Source organism: Macrobrachium rosenbergii, chromosome 56 (assembly GCF_040412425.1).
Source record: "Macrobrachium rosenbergii isolate ZJJX-2024 chromosome 56, ASM4041242v1, whole genome shotgun sequence".
Lineage (NCBI taxonomy): Eukaryota > Metazoa > Arthropoda > Malacostraca > Decapoda > Palaemonidae > Macrobrachium > Macrobrachium rosenbergii.
In genome coordinates, this window is record NC_089796.1 from 48,500,061 (window position 1) to 48,527,898 (window position 27,838).

General features: G+C 35.7%; 1 protein-coding gene across 29 annotated transcripts in view; it reads left to right on the forward strand.

Annotated features, from left to right (window-relative positions):
* atl (atlastin GTPase) overlaps window positions 1–27,838 on the forward strand; it is a 496,293-nt gene that overhangs the window by 448,195 nt on the left and 20,260 nt on the right. For all 29 annotated transcript variants that reach the window (XM_067100861.1, XM_067100852.1, XM_067100868.1 and 26 more), the window contains one exon: window positions 5,184–5,250. In XM_067100861.1, coding sequence (XP_066956962.1) covers window positions 5,184–5,250 — 67 coding nt within the window. The remainder of the gene's footprint in view (window positions 1–5,183; window positions 5,251–27,838) is intronic.

Here is a 27,838-nt window from a genome sequence, read left to right on the forward strand (position 1 = left end):
AGACCATCTGTCGATGGTCCAAGTCATAACTGTTAATATTAAGAAACGGAAACCTACCACCGTGAACCATGAAAAAGTGACAAACGAGACCATCCGTCGATGGTGCAAGTCATAACTGTTAATATTAAGAAACGGAAATCTACCACCGTGAACCAAGAAAAAGTGACAAACAAGAGACCATCCGTCGATGGTGCAAGTCATAACTGTTAATATTAAGAAACGGAAACCTACCACCGTGACCCAAGATAAAGTGACAAACAAGAGACCATCTGTCGATGGTCCAAGTCATAACTGTTAATATTAAGAAAAACCTACCACCGTGGAACCATGAAAAAGTGAAATACCTACCACCGTGAACCATGAAAAAGTGACAAACGAGACCATCCGTCGATGGTCCAAGTCATAACTGTTAACATTAAGAAACGGAAATCTACCACCGTGAACCATGAAAAAGTGACAGACAAGAGACCATCCGTTGATGGTGCAAGTCATAAATGTTAATATTAAGAAATGGAAATCTACCACCGTGAACCAAGAAAAAGTGAAATCTAACTGACGGAAATCTACCACCGAACCATGAAAAAGTGACAAACAAGAGACCATCCGTTGATGGTCCAAGTCATAACTGTTAATATTAAGAAATGGAAACCTACCAAGAAAAAGTGAAATCTCCGTGAACCATGAAAAAGTGACAAACGAGACCATCCGTCGATGGTGCAAGTCATAACTGTTAATATTAAGAAACGGAAATCTACCACCGTGAACCAAGAAAAAGTGACAAACAAGAGACCATCCGTCGATGGTGCAAGTCATAACTGTTAATATTAAGAAACGGAAACCTACCACCGTGAACCATGAAAAAGTGACAAACAAGAGACCATCCGTCGATGGAGCAAGTCATAACTGTTAATATTAAGAAACGGAAATCTACCACCGTGAACCAAGAAAAAGTGACAAACAAGAGACCATCCGTCGATGGTGCAAGTCATAACTGTTAATATTAAGAAACGGAAATCTACCACCGTGAACCAAGAAAAAGTGACAAACAAGAGACCATCTGTCGATGGTGCAAGTCATAACTGTTAATATTAAGAAATGGAAACCTACCACCATGAACCATGAAAAAGTGACAAACAAGAGACCATCCGTCGATGGCCCAAGTTATAATGGCTGATATTAAGAAACAGAAACCTACCTACCATCATGAACTACTCCATCTAAAAGAGACAAATCTCTGGCAGAAGCAGATATAGAATCTATAGAATCTACTAATCTAGGGAGACAATACACTAAAAACTTTTTTTTAAAAAACAAAAGGAAGAAACCATCAGGGTCTTCTCCATCCCAGCTATCAAGATTATCCAGAATTTTTGTATGATCCCTTGAGCAAAATGCAAATTTGGTAAGAATGGTTGAGGATGGCAAGTATTGGGGAGAGGGACAGCCTCAGCTGATTGCTTAGCTTCAAAAGCTCAATGAAACAGTTCAGCCTTTTCTCTAGGGCCAGTACATTTTTTTTAACTCTAAATCAGTCAGGAACTAATGCTTTAAACTCGTTAAAACACAAATATCACTAAAAAACAGTGCTAGATCACTGAAGATATAAAAAAATATTCCTATACACAGAAAAAAATATTCCTATACCTGTGCAGTAATGTATAAAACCATTTAAAAACTTGAAAGTATTTTTAAAATTACCTTATTCACATGCTATTCTGCAAATAGTTCAGAATTCAGCCACCTGGCTCACTGACTCTTGCCAGTGTATTCATATATGTGCTTGTGTACATATTTTCAGTGTCTTGAATATGTGCCTTTAGTATTTGTCCCATGGCTCTGAAGAAAGTTGCCAGTGATAGTGCTTCAAAGTGTCTTGCTATATCACCGAGGAATAAGGTGGCCTTATAAAGTACCACAGAAAAGTGAAAATGTTGCCACTACAGCTCATTCTCTTGGCTTAATCCAATGAAGGTATTGACAGTAGTTCAGGTACAGATTTTAACCTACATCAGAGATGATGCTCCAGAGTCATAAACAAGAAAAGAGGCAAGATCTACAAAGAAACAGAGCATGGAAAATTTTTTTTCTGCAGATTGAATGGCACTTTCATCATAAGCCAGCCGTTGATTCAGGAGACAGCGTTGTTCTCATTTGCAGACCTCAAGAAGTTTACTGATAAGAAAGAAATAGAACTCAAGGAACATTCAGTATGGTTTATACAGTTCAAGCAGTGATACAATCTTCACAACATCAAGATTCAAGGCAAAAGTGTGTAAGCCAATGAGTTAGAAGTGTCTGAATTTCCTGCCACATTGGTGAAGAATGAGGAGCAGCAGTTTCTTCCAGAACAGATATTCATGTGGATGAGACCAGTCTTTATTGGAATAAAATGCCAGGTCATTCATTTATGCCCATGGAAAAGGTTATGCCAAGCTTCAAGGTTGGAAAAGATCTTATGAACCTTATGTTGGGAGGCAATTGTCTGGTTTATCATGAGGAGAATCATCAAGTGCTGAAGATAGTCACCAAAGCCTCTTTCTCAGTTATTTTGCATCTAAACTGAAAATACAACACATACCTAATTTATATTGTATTTAATGTTTCATAAAAGTGTGGCTCATCAATTAGTGTTTTGTATTTTAAATTTCATGCCTGTTTTTGGATTTTTATATAAAAACAGAATAATTAATGGGGATCTATGTGAAATCTAATCTTGATCAGTGTCTGTACTCTTGTTGGGATGTGTCAGCCAGCAATATCATTCCTAAATGAAAGTGACATGTTTCTTTAAGGTATTTGTAAGACCTTAACCATTTTAGTTGATGATAAATTGCAGCCAAGGAATGGATGTGGCAGTCATGGAACATTGAACACATTTTGATGATGGAGATCAAGCTCTCAAGTTGGAATTTAAAGCAGTAAGCATAATCTGATAGGAGAGAAAGCTTTTCGTAGGTGTTTAATGATTCGTTGCCATCAAGGAGTCGGAGAATTGAAGTCAAACAGTGTGTCATGTACCATATATACTTAAAGATGGTACAGTATTTGAAAAACAAGACATCCAAAAGAAAGCCAAAATGCCAAAGAATACCATATAAATGTCTTATGCAGCGCAGACGCTCTGTAATAAATGCAACACAAGAAGCATTATTACCAAAATTGTCAGTATATCAAAAACAAAAATTTAGTGCAATAAACACAAAATGCCAAATGATACTTAGTCACTTCAAGAAAGAGAGAGAAAGAGAGAGAGTGTTGATGGTAAAACCACTGAGCTGAGCTCTGTTTTATTAGTTTTTACTGTAATATAGACACAGTTCATTATGGTAGTGAATTTGTGATATATGTTAAATACAGTAAATAAGAAGTAACATTAAATAAGTTATTTCTCAGAAGACAAATGTTTAATCATTTGCCAACTGAAAGTTGCATTGCATCAATTGAGTGTTACCATATATATACTTCAAATTTACCTTCTTGTTGTAAAGTATCTTAAATAGGCTTGAAATTTGTCAGTAATATAGTGCATGTGTCTGTGAGAGAAAGGAAAAAGTAGAAAGAGATGGTAGGCTAGGGACAGATAAGTTTCAAGTAGATAGCAACCCACTCTGAGTTATGTCATTAGCAAGTGCATTTTCACATACCACAAAAATAGTTGTATTGCTGTGAAATAATTTTAGTAAGAGAGAGGGTGGAGGGATACATTGTAGCCTAAGCAGGCAGACAAAAATTCCATGCAGTTGCATGAACTCGAGTAACTACGACATGTTTACAATGTAACGATTGAATTAATTTTTGTAAACTCTACCACATAAATAACAGCATTGCTGTAGAATATCTTTTAATAGGCTTAAAGGAATATCTTGAGTAGACTTAAATTACAGCTTCAGAAATGAGAACTAACAAAATTTCCATGATGCCTTCCCCTAATCTCATGATTTTATCTTTAGCAGCAAGTATGAACCAGCAGTTTCAGTGTCTGGGATACATTTTTGTCGCTTTGGGTTAACCTCGGCCTTGTTAAGAGTGAATGAACACAAGTAGTGGATGGGGGTTTAGAGGAAATTATATTGGTGGATGTAAATAGTGCGAAGCTATATCGCTTGCATGGCTGCCATATTGAGCGGACTGACGATGGCTGATCCTCCACCATTCCCATCATGCATAGACTTCAGCCCAGCAGAAATGTTACTCATATATTTTGACCCCAGTTTTTGCTAGAAAAAAATCTTTGTTTTTTATTTTACCCATACACACGTATATAATGTTACTCGAGCATAGGATTGTGATCTGCTATTAGAGAGCTATAGGAGAGAGGTGAACATAGAATATTAAATGTTCTCAAGAGCAGCATTGTCCAGACTTCAATAAGCTTAAGAGCAACTTCTAATTCCAGAGTTCCCCCCTTGAAGTTGGTATAGATACATTTATAAAAATGAAACTTGTATGTTTGAATTCATGATGAGAGATGTAAGTTTATGTGTATTGACATCTCACTCATGCCATTAATTCTACTTTGCATATGATCCTCAAACCTGAGTTTCTGTAGTTCATAGTGTAGAAGCCTTTCCATATAAAGGCTTCACCATCCCAGATCCAGACTGTAATGCTGGACTTGGGCTTCGGTACCTGTAACTGCATGGTGGGTGTTCAGATTATTGTTTTATCCATATTAATGTGTTTTGTAGGCATTGTTATTGTTTCAGCTGGAAGGGTATAAGGTTTTCATATTTGGTACCATCATAGGTTCATGGATAATTTATCGGGGCAGTCTGTATCTGTAAAATATTTTGATGTTCAGAAAGTTCAGATACTTACAACAGTGTCTAAAGATAAAAGATAGGTAAGATTATGGTTGCTTTTGCAACAGATAAGATTTTGGTTTCTTTAGCTTCAAGACATGGTCTTGCAACAGAGATAAAGTTTTGATTGCTGTTACTCCAAGATATGGTCTAGTGACCCTGAGGTAAAATTTGGTTGCTTTTGCTCCAATACATGATCTTTTGACACTGAGATACTATATTTATTACAATCTGTATTGTACCACTGACAACTAAGACACTAGATAGTTCTTGAAGTCATTTGTTTAGAGAAACGGATATTGTCCAGAGAAGAAAATGAAACTGTAGGATTGGAGAAAATATTCTGGTAGGTTGTATTAAACTCATTTTATTTAATTTCAGATACAGTGGGGAATACAGAGATGCTGGCATGTACATCGATGAAGTGGCTACATTTTTGTGGGAAAATGTGAGTCGCAATCAGACCAAGTATACTTTTTATGTAGTCTTAGTTATAACTGTTTGTACAAGTACAACCCTTTTATGATACCAAAGCTGAAATCTTTGTCTGTGGAATGTAAGTTACGTTAAGCTACAAACTGTATGCTACATGCATAATCTAAGAGTGTTGAGGATTGTGTTTCCTTAGTAGTAGGCTTTTTATTGGTGATATGCTACAATGCCTGGTATTCTGACAAGTAACTAAGCTATTAATGTGTTATTTTGTTGTCTGCTTGACATGCTAAATTATTATTAACTTGAGCCTAAATATTTCCATAACACTTGTGTTGGTTTTGCAACTTACGTTGATATGGTACTTGGTGTTGAAGTACTGTATAGGCACTGCATAGCTTTAGCAGAGGTAATTTTCAGAGAAATGCATACTACATTATAGGGAATAAACACGTACTTTTGGCCAGCACACAAGGAAACAAAAATTTTAATTTAAGGTGACAGTTTTGGATGCTTGTTTGCTGAGTTATAGTATACACTATCATTCATCATTGATCTCCTTAGGTTTTTCTTTTTATGGATTTGTGTGAAATAAGATTACTCCCTTTCTTGTTTTGTCTTTGCACTCTGCCTGGATGCCCGTCTGGTCCAGGTCTTCATCTGGTGTGTCTTTTTTATTATTTTTTTTTATGATGTTTCCAAACCTTCTTGTTGCTTACTCCTATTCTGACTTACTGCTCCTTGCACTTTGTCATGAAATTTTTCAAACCATTCATGCATTTTATTATCTATAATTAGATAGTATTGTAATTGGTAATATTTAAATTCTGTGTTCATGTAAGTGTTCATGATAAATTCATGTATGCCTCGGCAATAATAGTGTTAGCATTTACTGATTGCCATGACATCGAGTAACTGAAGACAAGTACATTAAATGGGAAATATTTTGCACGATCGGTGCCCCATCATTTTTCTATAAGGGTTATCTCAAGTCTAAGAACTCCATTGCCAGCATCATAAGATGAAGAGAGAGGAAACTTTGTCTTCAGTGAATTCAGAAAATAAAAGTATGTAGCGTGGTTAAGAATAGATTTGTTTTGTGGGTTTTCATGATGGAATGAAATCTATTGAATATCAGTTATAAGGCTCTTATAATAGAAAAAAAATTAAGTTACTGTATTGCACATTATTGACATTGATTATAATATTTTGTCCACATCCTGAATATGCAAATTGTTCAGTAGTGGGAGCTGGAAAGACTGCTTGAACTCTCCAACATTGCAAAGAAGACTTTGTAGAGGCATACAGTACTCCCTATAATTTACCTTAGAGGTGCAGAGTGGATACCACTAAATGGTCTGTGCAGCTTTTCACCTGTTCCTTTTGGTCTCCTCCTGTCTTGCTTTCCAACTTTAATAAAACTGTTTTGTTTCAGTTTGTACTAAATCTGTTTCAGTAAAAAAACCTTCATGCCCTCCCTATGACCGTTTTTAAATGTGACCCAGTGGTGTGATTAAGAAGTAAAATATTTGTTTCTCAGAATATGGCTATGTTGTTAAATCAAGAATATAGGACATTGTGTATAGAACCTTTATTATGACCAAAAAAATCCAGTCTGTAATATTTTCATATTCCTCCTTCTTCCCTACCACAACCCTAAGCTCAGAGGTTGTTGGCTTAATGCCTTTCCCTAATTATTTCCATTGCAAGCTTCTTCCTTCACTAAACTTTCTCCAAATTCTCCCTCACCTTATCACACCATCTAATCCTGTGGCTCTCTCTCAACCTCATATCCCTAACAGGTTCTATGAGAGCCTCTGCACTCCGTTCTCACTCATCCTCGCATACCATCTCAGTCTTGGCTCATCATATCAGTCAGTAATCTTTATCACTCATTTCTTCATTTTCCAGCAAGATCTCCCAAATCCACCTCAGCATCCACTATTTTGTTTGTGCCAGTCTCTCTCCTTCTTGATGCTCTTATTTCTAAACCACACATTATCACTGGTCTGATTATGTCATACACCTCCCTTCATTTCCCATTAGCTGCTTTTATCCTGATTTCAGCCTCAGCTTTACACCCTCCTTGGCTTAAAGTAGATCCTAGATATTTAAAATTCTCTGTCTGTTAGAATTTAGGCCTCTTCTATCTTACATAAGTAAGCTATCCTCTCCCTGCTTGCTGGATACTATAAGCTCAGTTTTACTCATATTTCCATTCTTACCATTCCCTCAGGAGATTATTGTAACTCTGTAAACCCTTCTTTCCGTCTCTGCCATATAACCAGGTCATCTCCATATAACAGTTCCCATAGATTTCATTTCTGATCCTTTCGGTCAATATATTCTTGACCAGTACAAACAGAAATGGGTTTAACCAGTACAAATAGAATTGAGCTAAGTGCCAATCCCTGATGTAAGCCAACTCTTTAACGTTAAACTGTTTTGTCACAGGCAGTTACTACTGCTGTCCTTGTGCTTTCATTTTTCACCCTTTCAATTTTTCAAAAACCTAGAATTGCTCAAGGGTAGTTCCCTCATATACTGATTACTGTACATGAATGAAATTAACAGAGAAATTTTAGTATTGTCATCACTCTTTATAAATATTCTAAAAAGTGTCTGCAAAAGTTTTCTCTTTTGTAAATATAAAAGGGATTATTTGTTGGTCAGACATTAAGGTGTATTGTGCATGGATTTTTATTGAATTTCTATATTTTTAATGGTGTGGGAGTATTGGGAGTGACCATTTCAGTAACAAAATATTGGATTTCTGTATTTCTTATCTTGAGAGTTACTATTTAATTTGGTAAATTTTATGCCAGTTGAATTGTGAAGTCAAGATGAAAGGGTTATGTGTTGATCTTAATATTATATTGATCTTATTTTATCTTTTTAAACCTATTCAGCTTTTGATCAAAAAGTGTCAGAGTAACAAAAAAAATGTTACTTTTGAGTTTCAGTAACATCCATTATTACTTTATAACTTTTTACCTGCGACAGTGCTAAACTCATGGCTTTTCTTAAATTAGTTATAAAGTACTGTGTTTTGCTATCATCTTAAGCTGAAGTGCCTGGCCATAAGTTAATTATAGCACAGTATTACTTTGGCTAAGGTTTCAAGATTAAATGAGGCTTTGGTTTTTGTATGAACCCTCAAAAGAAAGGACTAGGTGCCGTAATTGTCTTGTTGTTTAGGAGCGTTGGTAAATATCAACCGCTGATATTGAAGCTAATTATTGTTGTTTGGATGACTTTTCACTGAAATGTTAATGCACCTCTATTGATTATTACCCTTTATCATGCCATTGGATGGCTAATTTCTTCTTAAAACTTAATTATCAAAGTGACAGAATGTATTGGGTAAATATTGTGTCATACCATGACTGATGTCAGTATAGCAGTGCGGATCGTAGTAGATTGATGTATAATTTTATATTTGTATACAGGCTCAGTTTATTGGATTCCCTTTTTCCATTTGGTGTCATTTCACCCTTTTATGGATATTATGTCATCATTACTAGTTTTACTTAGCTTTATCTTGAGGTTATTTCTGTAGGTGCATGATGCGTAGCTTTATCTTGAGGTTATTCCTTTAGGTGTATGATGCATTCAGTTAGGCAACCTTTGCAAGTCTAATGGTGTTTTGCTGATTAAAACAGTATCAACTTCTTATTCTATGTCTGCCAAATTTCCCTTGTTACTCGAATCTACTTTCTCACCATCTTTATCCACCTTCTTCAGTATGAAATCCATGAAGAGGGCAGAACGTTCCCCTGCAACACTCTGCTAGTTAATAGGAAATTTTTAAGATTCCATCAACTATCTACTTTGTTCTTGGATAATTTGAGTTAGCCTTCCATGTTGAACAGGAAGTCCTCATTGACACAAGGCCTTCCATAATTTTGGTCTGCAGATGTAGTTAGTTGCCAATTCGTAATCAACAAAGGCATATACATAGAAAGGGGTTTTAGATTGTATGCACTGCTGCACAAGGTCTTGACAGAAAGATTTAATCTGCGGAACTGAAATTGAAAATAAGTATATTACTGAATATTTCTGTTACAACCACAATAAGTACAAAGCCTGTATAATCACCACATTGTCAAGTCGCCTTTCTTGGTACTTTTGCTATGACTTTCATTTCTTAATCATCAGGCTTTGTTCCCTCATTTTATATTCTCTAAAACAGCTTGGTTAATAAACAAGTTGTAGTTTCATTTTCAGCTATTATCATATCCAGTTTTATTCCATCATAGCTCGGATCTGTCCATCTCATGTTTCTTTATGACTGATTCTGCTTTGTAAACTTGAATTCATTCATTGGTGCCTCTGGGATATTATTCAAATTATCCTCCTCATATCTTATTCATTACTTCACAAGATTTTTTTGTTCCACGAGGATTGTCTTTCATCTTCAGTTGTTGTATAGTAATCAACCCTTCCCTCTTTGAAGACAGATCCTATATTTTCTTCATATTTTCACCCATGGATATTTCGGTAATAATTCTGTGGGCTACCCTAAAACCAATGACACTCACTGAATGCTGTAGATTTCAACATTGACTGTCCGCTTTACGAGATATTCTCTGGTCTCTTCTTGCATTTCATAATTTCACTGTCTACACTTAGTATGTAGCATTTTATTGTTTGCATTCTTCGTCTCCCTAAAAAATTTTTATGAGTACTTTTTCTTTTGTCTATTCTTTATTGTACTCTAGGTCACATTTGATACCCAGATTTTCCATCTTTTTAACCTGTACTGTACTATCCTACTATACTTTTTTCCAGGAGACAGATATACATGTCTGATGTTAATCCAATCCTCATTTATTATTAAAATACATCATGGTGCCCAGTTTTTGGGATCTGGCATGGGGAAATCCCCTAAATCTACAAAACTAACAAATTTTGAGGACATACTCCCTATTCAGATAGCTGAACATCTTATGCAGCTATAGAAAATTTCCAGCATTTTTCAACCAGCCTGTCAATTCCTGATAATAGACATGATGAAAAGAGACAACAGCTTACTGTACCTGCTGAACACCATCAGTGGTGAAAACAAATTTACAGAACCTAAAATTGCCTGTTGCATTAGCCATCTCAGCTTTTTGTAATACCAGTGCCTTAAATTTTATATTAAAGTTGCTGTTGAATGTTAGCTCAGATATTCAGTACCACAAGTTATATAGACTATTAAGAATTCATGCAGTTAAAGATTTTCGTACTCCAAATTTACATTTAGATCCTCCTCTTAGAATTTGGGTGGGTTCTTTTGTTTTAGGGCAAAGTATTAAAAACTCTGCAGATAGGAGAAGAAATGTTTATAACTGTTTTGTGGCTGCTGACAGGATTATTGGTCATTGATAAAAAGTGATTCAGGTAAAGGTAAAATGCCAGTCATAGTCATTGATATACTGTTTTGGATCCTCCTGGATAAAATTGATATGCACTTTCCCTGCCTTTCCTGCATCCTTTTCTCGACAGTTGTTATTCCCTTAAGATGCCCTGTAAGTGTGGTAAGGTGGTAAAGGGTGCAAGTGGCCTCATTTGGACCTCCAGATTATCTTGCCGACTGAGATAGTTGTCAGAAAGTGGAATATTTTTTGAAAAAGTGTAATTGCATCTTATGTACTGTATGCCATGTAGCTTTCGTGAAGGGTTTTTGGAGTTTTGTCTTGAGAGGTTTATTACAATGCTGTTCCTATTTATGGATTAAGTTGTCTGCTCCAAAAGCTCATTATCTTGTTCAAGAGTTAGGAGTTAGAGTATTAAGCAAGAAATATGTCTCATACCTCTTTGGCATGCTCATGCAAAGGCAGCCAAATATTGTGCTCTCTATATTTAATAGCTACATTTAAATTTTTTGCAGACAAAAAATTTCTCGGTGGATTGTCCAAATATTGATGAGGTTTTGTGATATTTAGCACCCAGAGATAAATTTCAAAATTACAAAATTGTAGATTGACATGTATGTTCTTTAAACTTGAGACTATTTTGCCACAATAGTGTCAATATGTTCATAATGACAATTTTGGAGGTTAGCCTACTGTAAACTGTTATCTAAAACTGTGTTGTAGGTACTGATGAAGTCTTATACTTGATTGGAGTTTTTACCCAAAACTTGTATATATTCCCCACTAATCTTTTTCCCTTTAAAATATTCTGGTACTTTGTATATATCAGTATCATTAAAAAGCACCAAACACATGTAAAATCAAATACAAACCCATAGCATATAGTGCTCATCCTCTATCAACAAAGTTTTCCCATACAAAAAAAATTCTCTGAAGGAAAATGGCCAATACTATGGTAGGTTAGCAGTATGTGCAGTGAGATCTATTGGGTCTCAGCTGTCAGCCCACTTCCTTTAATTGTATGTATGTATTTTGACCTAATTTTAGGTGCATTTAAGTGAAAGACGTTCTGTTAGTAGCAGTGATTGCCTTTTGGTTGTAAACTTCAGGGGAATATAAGTACTGCAAAACCTTTTCTTGTTTTAGAAAGGATTTTCAGGTTTTTGTCATTCAGAATTAGTTTAGTGCATTTTCTAATTGGTTAACATCTGTGGTAGTTAGCTTTGTGTTGCTAGTTTTCAACTTTTCATATTCACAAATGAAAAGAGTTGCTATGTTAACAATTGGGTTTATGTTATACCAGAAAGATTATTTTTTCTTATATATCAGTATTGTACAGTTTATCCACAATTGCTTTACTATGCATGTTAATCAAGCCTTTCCTTTTTGCACTGTTACAGTTCTTTTCTCTTATAGGTCTTCCCATTTGCTGTTTTATTGTGTTGAACTACTCATTTGTGTGTATATAATTACATGTATGTTTTTGATGGTGTTATTTTGATGCACATTTAGTGGGAAGTATCGGACCAGATATTTTGGCCTAACAGGCAAGTCTTGTAATACCTGTGTTTGTGGCAGTATAAAATATAGATCCACATGTCTTGTGCTCAACTCAAGGACAGGTGTGTCCACCCAGCTTAACTTTTTGTATTTGTTATGAAGAGTATGAGGAGCAGTAGAATTTAAGATAACTAAACATTTTAAGGAAGAACTTTGGTTCAGATACACCTTCCACAATCTTGAATTTTTCATCCTCTCCTTGCTACCAAGCTCCCACTCTTCAAGCATTCCCATGCCTCGCTGTTGCCAATAAAGGAGTCTGTCACCCCCTATGCTATACTTCCAGGTCACAGTTATTCTTTCAAGTTTACCAGCGATCTGAATATAGATGAACTACTGCAGTATCTAATTGCTCCCTCCATGTCCTGCATCCTTGCCAAGCCACAGTCTAACTTTGTCAGAGCCAAGGAGTAGACAATTTTTTTTGCTCAAGCACTTAGTTCAATTGACTTCAGGCTGAAATACATAATGAGCTGCAACCAGGCTACAGGCAGAGCCATTCTGTAGTATTCTTTTGTCATCCACACTCATCTGATCATCAGTTGAAGCCTACAAGCCAATATGCATAATCGAAGTACCAGACCAACTCATCCTTGAGAGACCCAAGCTGCTCTACATTGGGATTTTAATGTGCTCCTACAAAAGAACCAAGCTGTTCATCTTAAAAGGACACAAACTGCTCTTCTTGACAGGAGTCAGGCTGTGTTAGCGTAAAGAATCAGATCAATCTAATGGAAATGATCCAAGCTGCAGTGCTTTAAAAGACGTAGGTCATTGTAACGTTATTGCCCCAAGCTGTTATTTTGCCAAGAACCAGAGCTGTGCTGGCATTCAGGGTTAATCAGTTTTACAATTAGGAACCTTTTCTGTATCTATAGATTTGAGCCAATCTTTTTCTTAAGATTGAAGTATTTCATCTTCAAAGGAGTTAGCGTCATTAATCTGCTGTGAAGGGTCCAACAACTGATTCAGCACCAAGTATCCAGGCATAGCCACTTTTAAAAGGAGACATAAAGATTTCAATCACTTGGATGACCCTAGCCATTACAGTTATCAGAGCCCAGCTCAGTTTCAAATCCTGAAACTTTTAGTATGAAGTAAGCTGTCTGTAAGCTAGTTACTTTCATAGGTGTTGCAAGGGTAGGCAGCCCTCTGATAGATGCCAGGGTCAGAACTTGTACTTTCATCAAGTAGACTTTTCCACCCTGACTTTGACGACAAGGTTCACATGGGTGAGGCTTTTTACTTCCCAAAAAGTCAGTTGGTGGAACAAGATGAAACTACTGAATACACTCCATTAATATTTGATTTTCTGTTTGCTGAGGAAATCCTCGACATCCCATTAATGTCAAGAACAAGAGGTTATGTAGGTCTTTGTCCTCTTCAAGATATGTGATTCCAACCAACTAGTGGCAAAGTCCTGGTAGGCCACTTGATAGTGATGAAGTAACTAATCCCTTTCAGAAGGTCCAGAATTTGTTCTGCAGTTGATTGAACAAGTTCTGATCAGCAGGAGTCTTGATGGGCAGCCCCTTATTTCCCATTCTGGAAGATGTAGCATAGATTAGATGTGGTGGTAGAGCCCTTACAGCTTGAAAGAGTAGAATTAGTCTCTACTCTTCCTAAAGTTCTCTTTTAGGATGCAGTGTTTGGTCACTTAGAGAAAGAAGCCTCCATAAATCTGTTAGAACTGAAGGCAGCATTTCTGTCTAAAAGCCTTTGTAAAGCACATGTCAGGCAGGATTGTTGGGGGGCAGGGGGTTCATTTCCAGAAACAACAGTATTGGCTTATCAGAGGCATCAAGGAGGCATGAAATCAGAGGATTTATTTCTCAATGCAGGAAAGATATTCTGTTGAGTGGAGGAGCAAGAGGTAAATAGCATACTAAAGTTCAAGCCCAGAAAAATAATTTAGTGGCAAACAGCTTCAGCAGCAAGGACCAAGTTCTATCCATAGGATGATCAATGCATCCAAATATTTCCTAGGCATAGCGAGCTTCCTACAGTACACTGCACAGCTCCTCCAAATCTGGCAGCCTTGAAAGTGGATTCCTTTCATGCATTGTTGGGACAGTCTGAAGCTGTATACAATCCTTCCAATTGTCCTAATACTGGAAATTGTAGAAAAAGTGTTGGTTTCCAGGAATATCAAGATCTGCAGGCCTTACTAATGGAAAGACTTAAGAGGCTGACCTAATGAATGTCACTTTTAAATCAGCCACACTTCCATAGGTCTCATCAGAGTTTGAATACATGAACCTTCACATGTGGGTGTTCTAAAAAAAAAATAGCTGAAACAGTTGGTAATAAGTTGCAGAGACTTCACAATAAGTTGATATCAATTCAAGAGTAAATCCAGTTGTAATTGGCACAGAGGGAGGAACATCAACTGTGATGGGGTCACTGTTCCCCAAACAACTGATTTCCTTGTAAATTTGGAGAAAGGTCTGTCAGTGTCATCAGTTACAGGTTTGCATTCTGCCAGATGTTTGAGACCCAAGCTTTAGACCTTGCTACTATTCAGACTCGAAAGAACTATGCCAGCATTTTGAAAGGGTTCCTAGAAAGACAATCTCCCTAAAAGGGATTGCTCCCTTCTGTTGAGAAGTTTGGCTAAAACCCTTTTGCACCATTGCAACAAAACTTTTTGTTTGATCTTACATTGAGGGTATTTTTCCTCATGGTGTTTTAGTGAGCCTCTTGCTTGTCAAATAAATTCTTTCACATGCTGGGTTGGGAGCCTGTTTATCTGTCATTTGCTGTTGACATGGAAGTAAAGGCCCTACCTAATTTCAGAATCTGGAGACTGCTTTATAGTTATGCTCAAATATGAGGGGACATGATTCTTTTTGTATCATCCAAAATCTCTGACTTGGTGACATTGCCAAGTAGTGTTAAACTTTTTTTTTCTACTTCCAATGTCATACATGTTGACAAGTTTGCGAATTCACAGCTAGCACTACTTTCCCTATGGTTATATAAATATGGGCCATTTTATGCACTGGTATAATTCGTAACCTGTGTGATTTGAATTTTTTTTTTTTTTTTTTTATTGCTTGGCTCAAAGCACAGTGAGATAAGGCTAGAGGTGCCATCAGTGAGAGAGCACTTAACATGCTCCTCGTGCTGGTCAACGTAACTACCTCTGCAGCATTGTAACAGTTGGCCTAATAAGCTCAACAGTCATAACAACGTTTTCAAAATATGAATATGAATTACTACGAGTTTTCTTTTGAATGTTGAAGTTTTAGGCTGTGCTCAAACTGCCTGTATGTTGCAAAATGATATAGGTTTAGAAAAAATAATCAAAGCCTTTTGAGATGTAATCTCTGTTAGTAAAGAATTTTTATTTGTAGAGATTACCTGGTCTTTGAAGATTAAAAGATGATGATGATTATAATTATATGGAGAAGATGGCTATTAATCAAAATATCTATTAGTATTAATATCAAGGCCTATGGAACACTTGTTTTTTAACTGGCTTAAAATATTATTTTCTTAAAAGTGCCTCTGCTTGCCTTTGGTGTATAATTTATTCATTCATAAAGTAACTTCAAATGCAGGAATGTGTAGATAACATCATATGCTTTCTGGCCAGAAATTGTTAATGTACAGATGTGAACGCTAAGTGTAATGTATTTATAGTAAGTAAAGAAATCTAACACACCTAGGCCTAGGAACAAAATCTTGGCGTTAACAAAAGAATAGTTGCATAGGCGAATATTTGCTAGTAAGCCATAATTTTTGAAGTGGTTAAGAAATATAACTTAAATAATTTTATTTTTATGAAAATCCAAACATTCCTCTAACATAAAAATAAATGGTTTCAAGATAATTTCATTGTCTTTACTCATTGTAGTGTAGACCTTTCTTACACCAACAGTTGTGCCGCCACTCTAATGGTTGCGTCACACACACACTCTGCTCACCCATTGATATCGTTGGATGCATTCTACTTTTGTATTTGCTAACAGTATTTACATTTTTTCAGCATTGAAGTGTAAAAACAATCAAATAGGACTACATATTTCAAATTTTATGGTTGCATTGGAAGCAGTATTAATGTTATTACAAATTTTTTCAGTTTTTATATTTAACATTTGAACTGGGGTTTGATGATGACTTTTTTTTGTCAAATGCATTGGCAATGAGTGAACGGAAGCTTTGAACATGTTTCGTGACTGTTTTTCTGAAATTTGGCTACTTGTGATATTTTCTTACAGTTTTGAAATATATGACAGATTTCACCTTATGAAACATATTATGGCCTTAGTGTAGGAAATAATCGTGTTTTCGCATTGGAATAATTGATTAATATGGAGCATTGAGGTTGCCAGTTCGTGAATTTGAACGAAATCCTGTGCAATCATGTTGCATGACTTAATGAGTATAGCTGTACAACACATTTGACATTGTCATTTTGGACCTTTGTTGAGAGCAGTGTATCATTCTTTTTTATCCTGTAAAAGCCTTAAGGTTCAGCCTTTGTAGAACAAGTGACTCCAGAGAAGGCACAAGTAGACATTTCATGGTCGCTGAAGAACAAGAAGCGAGTTACTAAAATCTCTTATACGTTATTTTGTTGTGGTGCAGTATAATAGTTGATCCAGAACTGTTGCCCTTGCATCCTGATTTATAATTAAGCGGTGCACTTTTAACTGTTAGTGACTTTCCAAGATGTAGATGAAACTTATGTTACAAAATTAACTTTTGAGAAGCATACAGTATATTTAATATTGGTTCCTCTCTTTCTCAAATAGTTGGTATCTTGCAGTGAAGCTATTCCTTATTCCTTGTATGGAGTATTGTTTTCCATTGTGATCTTTGGGTGCTGACTCTCATCTCAGACTCTTGAATGGAGTTATGTCATCAGTCATGCTTGTTTTGCCAACTCTTATGTGCACTTGTGGCATAGAAGTAAACTGAGTTCATAACACTTGTTGTGTAAAATGTACTAAAATGACAAACACCCTCTGCACTCTTCTGTACCTTATCTAGCTGGTTTACCGTGCAACACTAGGCAGGCTTTGTTACAAACAGTGTTTAGTTTTCTAGTATCAGATTTAACCCTTACAGGCTGGGCTAAAATATATATTAAGAACACCCCTAGAACAGGCAAACTTTAAGGTTGGCCAGTTTAAAAAAACACATCAGTGAAAGAGGAAGATATGAAAATGCACATGGTATAAGAAAAAAAATTCTAAAACATTTTCCATGGGAAGTTAAAAGTGAATATTGCCAACCGAGACACTCGTAAAAATATGCTAATTTTACCAAGTTATGCATGTTTTCAAAAAAAATTTTTTTTTAATTTTACAACATTTTCAAAAATTACAATTACAACTCATACAATATCATAACAGCCATATTGGTTCTCATCTGAGGCAAACCAGATTGAACATCTAGAGCTATTATTAATAAGCCTCACATGATCATGTCCAGCCTGTGAGGGTTAATACTTCTCAATTTTGTAGGAGTTTGCAAAGTGAGGAGCACATTCATTCCTGCTTTCTGCTGATGTCTCCTAATTCAGGTGTATCAGTTATATATTCTGCTCATTTATTTTTCACCTTTTCCAGTAACTTGTCGCTGCAGGCTGATTTTCCTGTGGATCCCTTTCAGGTTTATATTCTGTTTTCAGCTGAAGATTTAAAGTAATTAAGAAGGGAATAAAAGCCCTACCCAATTAAATCATTTTTAAATGTAAATTGGGTTCTAGTGATATGTATTAATGATGGATTCTTGGAAATATCATTGACATTTTTGAAATTTGATTCAAGGCTTGTAACCAGTGGTGGTTAGATGCATTTTCAGGAGGTTTCTTTGTTTAGTTTCCAAGCAGGTTGTACAGTCACCCTTTTCCTTGTAGAGGAACAGAGCTGTCAGTGCAGTGCACAGTGTACTCTAGAAATTAATAAAAGGTGCTTCCACTGTCCATTTGGCCTGTAACTTCCCATTTTTCATCCTTTTACTTTACATCTTCATCCATTCCTTTCTTCTTCTTCACTGTCCATCTTCTAACTATTACTTATGGTTGCAACTGTTGGGTTTTCTTCCAGTTTCATTCTTAGATCCTTATACTTTTTCTCATCTTCTTCTAGATCTCTTTGTTGTCTAACCACTCCAGTCTCCTGCTTTTACTGTCTTCAGTCATGAATGGACAAAAGTGCCCCCAGTACTTAGCTTTATAACCTACCTTTTCATTGGGTCATTCAGTTGTCCTCTTTTGTAACTTCATCACATACCCCAATTTTGTCATCATAAATAACATAGACTTTTGTGGTTATCTGCTCTATTATCACACTTGAACATAAGATTAAATTCTGATCTTCTGAGGATATTTCTTGAGAGTGACATATGCAGCTCTCTGTCATGATAAATCAGTTTGTCCTATTTCTCTTAACTCATGCATCAGTTGGCTCCAAATCTCTCAGTTCTCATTTACAGTGTTGGGATTAAATGTCTCTAATACTCACCACCTAAATTGAGATGCAGTCTGTAATTAATGCATTGTTCTCAATTTGTTTAGTGTTTTTTTTTTTGCATTCAAAACCCATAATTATATATTATCTCTTCCCTCCCTCTCATTGCAGCTAAGTATCCCCCCCCCTTTTCTCCCTCAATATAATTGTGTATTCCCTTTCCCTCTACCCCTTAGCACAGTTTTGGATATCCTCGTTCCCCTCCCCCTGCACTTTGTATGCTAGCACTAAATGACATCAGTAGTTAACTGTAATTCAGAATAAAAAATATGTACATGGATGTTATAAGAAGAATGGCCCCATGGGTCTCATCATTAGGATTTCAGTTCTCCATAGAAAGGGCCACAGCAGCTATGTTTTATATGAAAAGTGGAAAAAAATTAAGAGATTCACCTAGAAATTAGAGATTATCACATATGTATTCACAAGTCAAACAGCAAATTCTTAGGTACAAATATCTATCAGGGATGAGATTTGCAGCCATGTCACCCAACAAAACATACCAAATTTCCTTTGTTATCTGTGGTTCTGTTTTCCCATCAGAATGATGTACAACAGAATCAGCCTTTTAAGTTTTTAAAAATATGCCATCACAGACTTCGTGAATTTCAGCAACTCGAGAAGCCATTCAAAATTATAATCCAAAAATTACCCTTACACGATTAGATTTTTGGTTCACAGATTATAAGAAGGGGGTAAATATGCAGAAATAAGTTGGAATTCTGGCCATGTAGTCATTACAAGAAATGAACCACCAAAGCTGCAACTACTATGACAAGATCTTGTAGACTTTCCTAGTATTGATTACATAACATTTATAGAGCAGATTATAATCAATAAATGGCAGAATATATCAAGTAAGGAAACCAATAGAAGCAAATTAAAAGAGATCTGATCAAGCCCAAAGTTGTGATGTGCTGTTCCTATCAAAATTAACAACACAAAATTTTGATTCATCTTAAAATTGGTCACCAACAACTGAACATTTTCCACCAGCAACTAATGTCAAGTTTTGGAAACAGAAATTTTGTCAGAATTTTTGTCATTTTCATTGAAACCAATTTTGACATTTTGAAAAAGCTTTAATTTAATGAGTAAGACCTAAATTTTATTTTTATTAAAAGACAGCTTTCAGGCCAGCCTTGAGAGCTACACAAATTAGCTTAGTGGTCTGGGTAAATTTCTTGATATGTGATGATAATAATAATAATAATAATAGTATAATTATAATAATACAGTAACAACAATAATAATGATAACCTCCTTCCTGCTCCTCAGTGCAGTTCTCTCTCTCTCTCTCTCTCTCTCTCTCTCTCTCTCTCTCTCTCTCTCTCTCTCTCTCTCTCTCTCTCTCTCTCTCTCTCTCTCTCTCTCTCTCTCTCTCCTACACAAGTGAAATTGGGCTGACAGCCGAAACCAGATGGACTTTGTTGTAAATGCTGCAGTACTAACTTTCTTATTGGTTTTAGATTTTAGTTTGGGAGAATTTTGTTGACGAAATAGACATTATATGAATTATAGGCATGAATTTAAAAGTTGACATAATTTTTTAAAGAAAATATCAGTCATGGCAGTAGTAGAAGGATCTTGTGAAAAACCTTTGGATATAGTATGTGAACTTTTTTCATTGTGTTAGCTAACATAATTATCCTTTCAAAGAGGGGTAGTATGAAAAGTTAGATAAATAGAGGACAGTAGAGTATTCATCCCTTAAATTGTTTTCAAGCATCTTGACTGAAAGTTTTTGTGATGTTGGTAATACTTTTTCAGTCGAGTGCTTTACAAAATAGGAATATTTCTGAATTGAGCTTGGATGTTTTGTAATTGAATCAGTCTAGACAATATTAACCTGTTAGTATTATAGCACTCAGACAATATACCTTTGCTCATTGTTTCTCTGTGTAAGAACATGACTACTTTTGAAGAAATAAGAATTTTTGTATTTTGCTGACTTGAAGAAGTATAATTATAATGCCAGCCTTTGAGCAGTAAGAATATCACTCTTACAGATTACTATATTGCCCTATAGTATTGGATTTAGAATGATAATGTGTCATGTTTCATGAAACAAAATACATTAGACTGTGTTAAATATTAGAAATAGAATGTTATTATCTTTTGGCAAGCAAACAAAGCTTTAACTAACATTGTCGTATTCAAATTTGATGGAAGTGGAATGCTGTTAGGATGTTGGTCAACAATCTTTGAAAGAGGATATCCTAATTAATCTGTAAAAGCCAGTTGATCGTAACATTTTATTATATTGAGTCATTGACTATATAGAGATTTACATAGATGAAAATTATAATCATGTTGCTCAGGAAATAACAATATATTTGTGTTCATCACAATAGCGATGTTGGTTTTGCCATACAACTTGCTTAGTATGCTCCTCTCATTCCTTGGTATTTGTGATACACAGTAATGCATTGCTTTCCTCCTTGTTTAATTGTGTATCATGGGTATTCAGGAATTGATTTGAACCTGTTACTCTTCAGGTAAATACCAGATGTCATTTTGTTAAGTTTTTTCAAGAATCATTTTATCTTCAATCAGATTAAGCCAATGAATTTTTTTTTCCCCTTAGGTACTTTGAAATTTGCAATACAGTTATAGCTTCTTATAATTGTGATAAAGAATTTCAGTGTCTATTCTCTGTTGTGCAAAGAGCACGATAACTTTTGTATGAGTTTTGGTACAGGTATTGTTAGGTTATTTTTTTCATTAAATTTCAGTGAAAAAGAGAGCGAGCCAATTTGGATTTTGTGCATTTGGTGGTATTTTGCAGATGCTGTTAAGGTTTTTAGTTGTAGGAACCTTTAATCTTCTTCAACAATTTGTGGTCTTGTACTAGATCTTAGGAATGCTATTGTATCTACAGTCTCAAAATATAACCTTCTATTCTCTGTTTCCATTTCACTTCGTGAAAGATGTGTGTATGTGTGCAGTCTTCAAACTCGGTGTTGCCAAGGCATTGGCCAAGGTATCCAAAAGATTTCATGTATCTCATTGTCTTGTACATTATATCCAAAATTTATATTATACAAAATGTCCATAATTGGTAGAATTTTTGGGGGCCATCCATGTAGTTTGAGATAAAGCTTCAACTTCTTTGTTCAGTACAGTTTAAGAACTGTACATATTGAATAGTATTTACTGCATTGTTATATTCTTGAAATTTGGTACAGTTTTGAGAATGTTTTTCCCTTTTCTCCCATAGTTAGAAATTTTGTGAATTTAACTGGATGGAAGTTTTAAAATTTTTAGTAGAGGTTTTAGAAGTCTAGACGCTTTTGACAAAATGGTCATTAATAGTCATTTAGTCTGTATCTTGAGCCTGTGATTAAAGTTATTATACTGTGGTGATGTGGTTATTATGAGGCAGTATACTTTCATGTAAATGTAATTTTGCGTTTTAAATTTTAGGTTTTATAGTTATTTCTACATGAAATGCTTGTGGATGTAGTGATGGAATGTAGGATTATATTCTTACTAGATTTGTTGTCTTTTGCTAGACATTTAAAATTTCTCATGACTTCATATGGAGAGTTGTAATTGTAGCAGATCTTGAGGAACTCAGGCACTTGGAACCTGCTACTTTTCACTCTCTAACTTTGATCAGTCCCTTCATATGGTACATGGTTTTTATATTTGATAGAGGCAGTTGATTGAGTCAGCAGTGTTTCAGAAGTCAAATACTGTATCTTAATATTCACAAAAGATAGTCTGTGTAATTGAACAATACTCCCACAGAATAGTAATAGTTTTCAGGTTACAGAGGCATAGCTTGGCAACATTGCAGTAACTTAATCTAGTTCAAGAGCACTTAAGTTCTAAATTTTCTTTATAAATAAGTGGAACAGTTATGGTATGGCTTTAGATTTTCAGTTTTAATTAAGTTTACCTATTTCCAGACATCAAAAATCACTGAAATACTTTAATTTTGAAGAATTTTTAAGATTGCTCAAATGGGGTTCAAGTATTGCATTAGCTTTAAGAAGAATCACTATTTAATAATTGTATAGAATGCTCTGATACATTTTTCTTTACATGCTCACAATTGTGAAAGGTAAATATGAATCATTATTTTAGTTGTCACATTTTTTTTGTGTGTCTTAGGTTATTTGCCTTTCAAATTATATATTATATGTTGGAGGTTATTTACCTTTCAAGGTTATTCTACTTACTTAGGGTGTAGTATGAGTGTTAGTTTAAAAAATTATAAAGGAGAAATGTTTAATTGTTCCTGTGGAAATACCAACTGGCAGGTGAGGACATGTTTCTGTGTGCCTTCTGACTGCCAGATTGGAACTTCTTTTGTTGTAAGTTGCGTTTATAGGAATAATAAGGTGTTTGTTGTACATGGATAATAGGTGTGAAGGGAATTAGCAGGTGTAGTGAACCTTCATGCCCTCTGTATAGATGATCCTCACTGGTGACTACTATGTTTTAAGGATAGATTTGCTGCTGTCTTGGAAAGCTTTCAGTAGAGAAGGTAGGTAAGAAGAATTAATCTGTCACTTCTTCCCTGCTGCTGAACACCTGCCTATTCTTCCTGGCTACACTGCTCAGCTGAGGGGTGGGAGGGCAATCACTCCTACCCATACTATGTCGACTTCTACCATCTGCTGTTGCTGCAACCACTAGGAGCTTAATGCTGTTGACCCAACCCATGCCATAATTATAACTTTTTCCATTTATATAGTATATTATCAAAATTTTCAAACAAATACATATCATTCCCAGGCTTTTTCTCAGATTCTTCATAGCAAGGGGGGAGTTGCAAGTGCCTATCAGTTAACTTGATGTATTGACATAGACCACGAAGGGGAGGTAATGTTGCCCACAGATGGTCAAGGATACTGAAAAATCTCTCTCTCTCTTTCTTTTTCCTTCATATAAATCATGAATTTCCATCTTTTGATATCTAATGTAAGAATAACTCTCTCTCTCTCTCTCTCTCTCTCTCTCTCTCTCTCTCTCTCTCTCTCTCTCTCTCTCTCTCTCTCTCTCTCTCTCTCCAAAGTTATTCTCTTTGTCATAATATGTAAGAACAAACACCCTCTCTCCCTCTCACTCCAGTGGATACTCAGGATGTGAGAGGTGGATAGATAGATAGACAGATAGAAAGGGAGTGGTTAATAGAAAGATATACTCTCTCTCTCTCTCTCTCTCTCTCTCTCTCTCTCTCTCTCTCTCTCTCTCTCTCTCTCTCTCTCTCTCTCTCTCTCTCTCTGTTATTGGTTGGGAGAAGGATTAGAAGTACGTATGTACAGTATATATTTTTAAGGGTCAAATGTTTAAGATGACTTTGAAATGATATTAATAATTTCATTTCAAAGATTAATACAGCAATAGGATAATAGTTTAAGGTATATTTGATGTAGGATGCTAGTTTAAGGTATACATATGGTATTTGAACTTTCAAGATAGGCAGTTGTAAGCATCTTTAGAGGGGGTGTTAACTATTTGCTGGGGTTGTGGTACACACCCCCAGCGAATACGGGGGCTTTACATACACACACATACATCGACCATCACTAATCTGGCAACCATTAATCCGGTTCCATCACTAATTTTGGCTAGCGCAATTTCATATTTCCCAGGTCGCTGCACCAACCTGCCACTACTGTTGTTGGCACTACTTGTGTGTGTACGTACGTACCCCATGCACACGATTGCGTTTATCTTTTGGTTTTAAAAAAATGAGAAATGCAGTAAAACTTTAAATGAGAATAGCATAAAATATAAATTTAAAAAATCATAAGCATAACAACACGAAAGAAAACAAGCTTTAGGAAGTTCTCCGACGCCAGGGAATGAGGTTGTGCATTTGTACGCACTCTATGCACACAGTTGTGTTTATCTTTTGGGTTGTAAAAATAAAAAAATTAGAAAATACAATGAAAATATTAATGAGAAGGGCATAAAATATAAATAAAAAATCATAGGCTTAACAGCATGAACCAATACAAGCTGTAGGAAGTTTTTTGATACAGTACCAGCGAATAAATTTGTGCATTTGTACATACCTTTTGCACACGATTGGGTGTACCTTTGGGGTTGTAAAAATAAAAAATGAGAGAGTTCATTAAAGATATAAATGAGAATAGTATAAAATACAAATTAAAAAATCATAAGTGTGACAGCATGAGCCAAAACAAGCTGGTGCAAGTTCTCTGGTGCCAGCAAATGAGTTTGTGCATTTGTACGTACCCTACGCACACGATTGGGTTTTAAGAATTAAAATGAGAAAATGCAGTAAACATTTAAATGAGAATAATGTGAAATATAAACAAAATCATAAGCATAACAATACAAACCAAAACAAGATGTAGCAAGTTCTCCAGTGCCAGCGAATGAGTTTGGACCTTTGTATGTAACCTATGCACAATTGCGTTCATCTTTTGGATTGTAAAAATAAAAAATGAGAAAATACAGTAAAAATGTAGATGAGAATAACATAAATATAAATAAAAAATATCATAAGGATGACAACATGTAGTTTTAGCTGTAGGAAGTTCTCCAATGCCAGCAAATGACTTTGTGCATGGGTATGTATCCTATGCACAAGATTGTGTTTATCCCTTTGGGTTGTAAATGAAAAAATACAGTAAAAATATAAAGGAAAATACCATAAAATATATATAAAAAAAATTCTAAGATGAAGATGGGAATCCTGACAGGTCTTCACCTCAAGACATTGAAATGTCCTTAGTTGCAAAATCCAGCTCTTCACTTTGGAAGCAGCCGTGATGAACTTTCTTGTGTAGGTCAACAGAATTACCTGTACCATTTATTTTGCCTGTGCTTCATTAAAATTTCACTTTTCATTTAATGTTTCTTTTTTCCTTATTTACGAACTTGTATTGATTTACAGGGTATTTCAAAGGTAGGATGAAGTTAACTGTTGAGCTATGTGTATTCTAGCTTAACCACACTATAATCCAGAAAAATCATTAATCCAGCAACCTGCAGGTCTCAGTGATGCTGGATTAGTGATGGTCGACTTGTACATGTGTGTACACACACACACACACACACACACACACACACACACACACACACACACACACACACACACACACACACACTACCCCACTTATGAACGAGTTATGTTCCAAACGGCAGTTCGTATCTTGATTTGTTCGTAAATTAGTTTTTAACATGTAGTGAATAATTTTTGTTAATCTTTACATTCGAATTTAACAAGTAGTGAATAATTTTTCTCTGGGTGCCTATTCTGCTAGTAAGAATTTTTGCAAAAAGCAGAAGAACATGAGGAAGAAGAAGAACCTGTTCCTTTAATTCCTTCCATGATTATCCCGAGTATTCTCATAATTAACTACTATGTATTCGTACAATCACTTGAATATTTGTTCTTGCTCTCAAAATATTCATACTTATTTCTATCTTCCCGATTTAACCTGGTCTGTGAAAAAGTCCCATTTTCTATATTTAGTATGTATTTTTTTAAATCGTGCAGTATTATAAGGAATTACTCTGGTTGCTAGAATTTTCTAGTCTTTTTACCTTTCAAGCATCTTCATGTACGCCAACTTACTCGCAGTGTTAATAATGAACAGTTATTTAAAAAATTCACCACAGTGACAAACAAAGCCCTAAAATGCATATCTTTATGGAAAATTTTTGCTCGGAATTACTTTTCCTTTCACTTCCTGAAATATTTTCATAAACTTGTATACACCCTGTATATATATATGTTCTTCTTTCGACCTTATTAATCCCACTGTATAACAGAGTCAGCCGCTCGAGTCAACTTTCTCCATCTATTGCTATTCCTTGCATCTGCTTCCCCCAGTCCCACCTCACCCATACCCTCCTCACCACATCCATCCATTTGATCCACTGACGCCCCACACTCCTCCCCATCACTGGCATGTTCTTAGCCCTCTTGATTGGTTCCACCTCATCTCTTCTTATTACATGGCCAAAGTATCTCAGATGAGCTTCCCTAGCCTTCTCCTTTATGTTACATATACCACACATTCTTCTTATATCTTGACCCTCCCTCCTTTCCAGTACAATAGTGATATTCCAGCAATCAATCTCACGATCCTCATCTCGGTTCTTTCCAACAGTCCCTCGACTTTCCTCTTAAGTGCCCATGTTTCTGCCCCATATAATAGTACAGGCCTGATAACTGTCTTATAAGTTTTAATTTTTGAGCCTTAATGGAATTTTCTTGTCTAAAACAACTCCAGTTACTTCCATCCATTTTTGCTATGCTGCTTTCACACTGTCTCACTGCTTTCTCAGTACCTCCTTCCTCTGCTATTATTGATCCCAAGTAGTTAAACTCATCATTCTGTTTTTAGCAATGTACCATCTTCCATTTGAATGTTTACTTCTTCAAGGCCTTCTTTACTACTAATCATGAGCTCTGTCTTTACAGTGTTCACTTTCAATCCTTTCTTTCCTAAGGCTCCTTTCCGTGCTAAAAACCTTCTTGCTGTTCTTCTTCTGTGTCTGCTGTAATGACTACAGGCAGTCCCCGGTTATCGGCAGCCTCGGTTACTGGCAATCCGGTTTTACGGCGCTTGTCTAGCGACGACGATAACCAGATTTTCGTCGCTGATAACCGGTTATTGGCGTCGCTAACCAATCGGCGCCACTAACCAGGGATCAGTAATATTATCGCCGATTTTCAGTTAGCGGCGATTTTTGGTTGTCGTCATGCCGTCGGGAACGGAACCCCGCCGATAACCGGGGACTGCCTGTAAATCATCAGCAAACATCAGTTCCCACAGTTCTTCATTGTTTCTTAATTCTGATGTCAAAATGTCCATAACAATGAGGAACAAGAATGGACTCAGAGCTGATCCCTGATGGAGGCCTACCTCCACAGGGAATGCCTCAGTCTCCCCATATTTTGGTTCTGCACACTGGTTCTTCCCCTCATACATCATCTTCTTTCTAACCACCAATAAACTACTCTCTGGTACTCCTCTATTATGTCAAACACCAATAAACTACTCTTCTTGGTACCCTGTCACACCCTGTATATATATATATATATATATATATATATATATATATATATATATATATATATATATATATATATATATATATATATATATAAATATTATTTATATATATACACACACACACATGAGTCCCTGGTTATTAGCGGGGATTCTGTTCTGTGACATGATATATATATATATATATATATATA